Source organism: Saprolegnia parasitica (assembly GCF_000151545.1).
Source record: "Saprolegnia parasitica CBS 223.65 unplaced genomic scaffold supercont2.1241, whole genome shotgun sequence".
Lineage (NCBI taxonomy): Eukaryota > Oomycota > Saprolegniomycetes > Saprolegniales > Saprolegniaceae > Saprolegnia > Saprolegnia parasitica.
This window is the reverse complement of record NW_012157635.1, coordinates 1-2,205: the sequence shown is the minus strand read 5'-3', so window position 1 is coordinate 2,205 and position 2,205 is coordinate 1. Positions and strand designations below refer to the sequence as shown.

The 2,205-nt window shown below is 60.8% G+C and overlaps 2 protein-coding genes across 2 annotated transcripts; one reads left to right on the top strand and one right to left on the bottom strand.

Moving 5' to 3' along the window:
- Positions 1–30: 30 nt before the first annotated feature.
- Positions 31–588, top strand: SPRG_18488 (hypothetical protein; the record flags this gene model as incomplete). The annotated part of the gene is made up of 4 exons (XM_012357930.1): positions 31–49; positions 94–340; positions 386–466; positions 516–588. The coding sequence occupies 4 exons, from the start codon at positions 31–33 to the stop codon at positions 586–588; spliced, it is 420 nt and encodes a 139-aa protein (XP_012213320.1).
- Positions 589–666: 78 nt separating this feature from the next.
- SPRG_18487 (hypothetical protein) lies at positions 667–2,205 on the bottom strand (the record flags this gene model as incomplete). Its single annotated transcript, XM_012357929.1, has 6 exons — positions 1,798–2,205; positions 1,720–1,750; positions 1,470–1,666; positions 1,264–1,419; positions 1,042–1,211; positions 667–994 (listed from the first exon to the last, which is right to left on the bottom strand). The coding sequence occupies exons 1-6, from the start codon at positions 2,194–2,196 to the stop codon at positions 667–669; spliced, it is 1,281 nt and encodes a 426-aa protein (XP_012213319.1). The 5' UTR covers positions 2,197–2,205.

Below are 2,205 nucleotides of genomic sequence, written 5' to 3'. Positions count from 1 at the left end.
CCGCTCAAGTACCAGATCCGCTGCGTCGAGATGATCCCGGACGGCCAAGGTACGCATTTGTCGCATCCATGCACGTACAAAGTCGTTCGACAGGCTACGTCGTGACGACGACCGAAGGCCGCGTCGGCCTCGAGTACTTTGACGCCGCCAAGAAAGGGTATGCGTTCAAGTGCCACCGACAAAAGGTGAGCGACACCGATACGCTCGTGTACCCTGTCAACGCCGTCGCCTTCCACCCGACATTTGGCACGTTCGCGACCGGCGGCTGCGACGGTGTCGTCAACATGTGGGACGGCGACAACAAGAAGCGCATTTGCCAGCTCGCCAAGTTTGGTGCGAGGTAGGACCTCTTGCATCTCTGTTGCACGACCTTGTATGTGGCTAGCGTCGCGTCCATGGCCTTCAACCACGACGGGTCCAAGCTGGCCGTGGCGGCGTCCGACACGTACGAAGAAGGCCCGAAAGAGTATGTCTTCGCGCCTTGTCGGTTCGTCGTCTCATCCCATCTCTCGTAGCAATCAAGACGACACGGTGTACGTCCGGTCGATCTCGGAGGCCGAGGTCCGGCCCAAGACCAAGGAGGCATAACCAAGCACAATGCACGATGCACGCGCTTGTCGTTTATGAGGAGCTTGTCGCCTTATGCATCGTATCGAGGATGAGGATCTAGTGGCCGAGCATGTACTGGGCAGGGCGGATCACATACGCGCTGCCACTCTCGCAGATGCCGACGCCCATGTCCTCGTCCTCGAACGCGGACACGATGTCGAGGCCGATCCAGCGCGAGTCGCCGCGGAAGCCGAGCCGGTGGTTCTGCTGCAAAATCGACGGCGAGTAGGCGGGCGCCGGCTCCTTGTGCTTTTGCTTCTTCTCTCTCGACGCGTCGTGCTCGCCGCACATGAGCTCGTTGTCAAGGCCTGCCACGTAGCAGAGCGAGCTCTGCGACGGCGAGAAGGCGAGGTACGCAATATCATACTTGAGCGGGCACCGCCACCTTGTCGCAGCAGGTGAGAGATGCAGAAGAGACGACGCTTTCGGTACCGGTTCCGGAGCTTCCACATGCGTGTGTCGTAGATGTACGCCACCTTGTCCTCGCCACCCATCGCGATCGAGTGGCCGTCGGGCGAGCACGCGATCGCGTACAAGCAGCCCTGCGACGGTGCGCCGTCTCGGGCAACGCGCTTGTTGCTCTTGGCGTCCCAAACCGAAAACTAGTTGGTCATCCAAAACATCCAGGAGCGAGAAGAAGCGACGCGCGCCTACTTGGTTGTACTCGGCCACAACGGCCGTCGAGGCAAGCGTCGGCGAGAAGGTCAGCGCGGTCGGGTGCATCACTGTCGGCTGCACCCACGTCGATTGCAGCGTCGTCGCATCAAAGAAGCGAAGTTCCTTGGCGAAAAAATGCGCCGTCGCCACCACCTAACGATGCAAATCTGCATACCTTGTCCACGCAAAAGAGGCGGACGTACGCTGGACGACGCGGTCGGGTCCAAGGCAATGCCAGCCCAGCCCACCTCGGCGGTTGTCGACGCAGTGAGCGAATGGCTGTCGAACTTGTGCTGCTTTTGCTTCTTGCGCTGGGGACTGCCCACGTCGTCGGTCGAGCCTGTGCTCTTGGTGTACAGGAACGCGGCGCCTCGGGCATCGATGGATGCAATCAACGGGTCTACACGACCATCATCATGAGCCACGAAGGGCGACGCGACGCAGCTGTCGTACTCGGGTGCGAGTCGGCGCGGGCGGCAATCGACTAATAGTCGAACACTGAGTCATCTCGCAGGATGATGGGACGGATACCTGAATCTCGTACTTGTGCACAGGCGTGGTCAAGAGCGCCTCGGACGCCATCGGCTTCATCTTGACAATGTTCGAGATGTTGGCACCTTGCGTGCCCTGCGTCACATCCGCCTGCTCGTCTGCGCTCAACGCCAAGTTGACGTGGCCTTCCAAGACGTCTTTCCCCGTCGCGTAGACGAACGAGAAGCGGTCCAACGACGCGTTCGTGCAGCGGAAGCGCGTCGGCTGGACGCTACCGGCCGAGAACTTGGCCTCGCTCAAGATCCCGCGCTGGAGCGTCGCGAGCTGCTCCGTCACGGCCTCGTCCTTCTTGAGCTGCTTGCGCTCATGGGCAGCGCGGCCCTTCTTGCCCTTGTACTCGATGACGACGTCGCTGCTGTCGGCTTGCGGCGTGGACATTGTATCAAA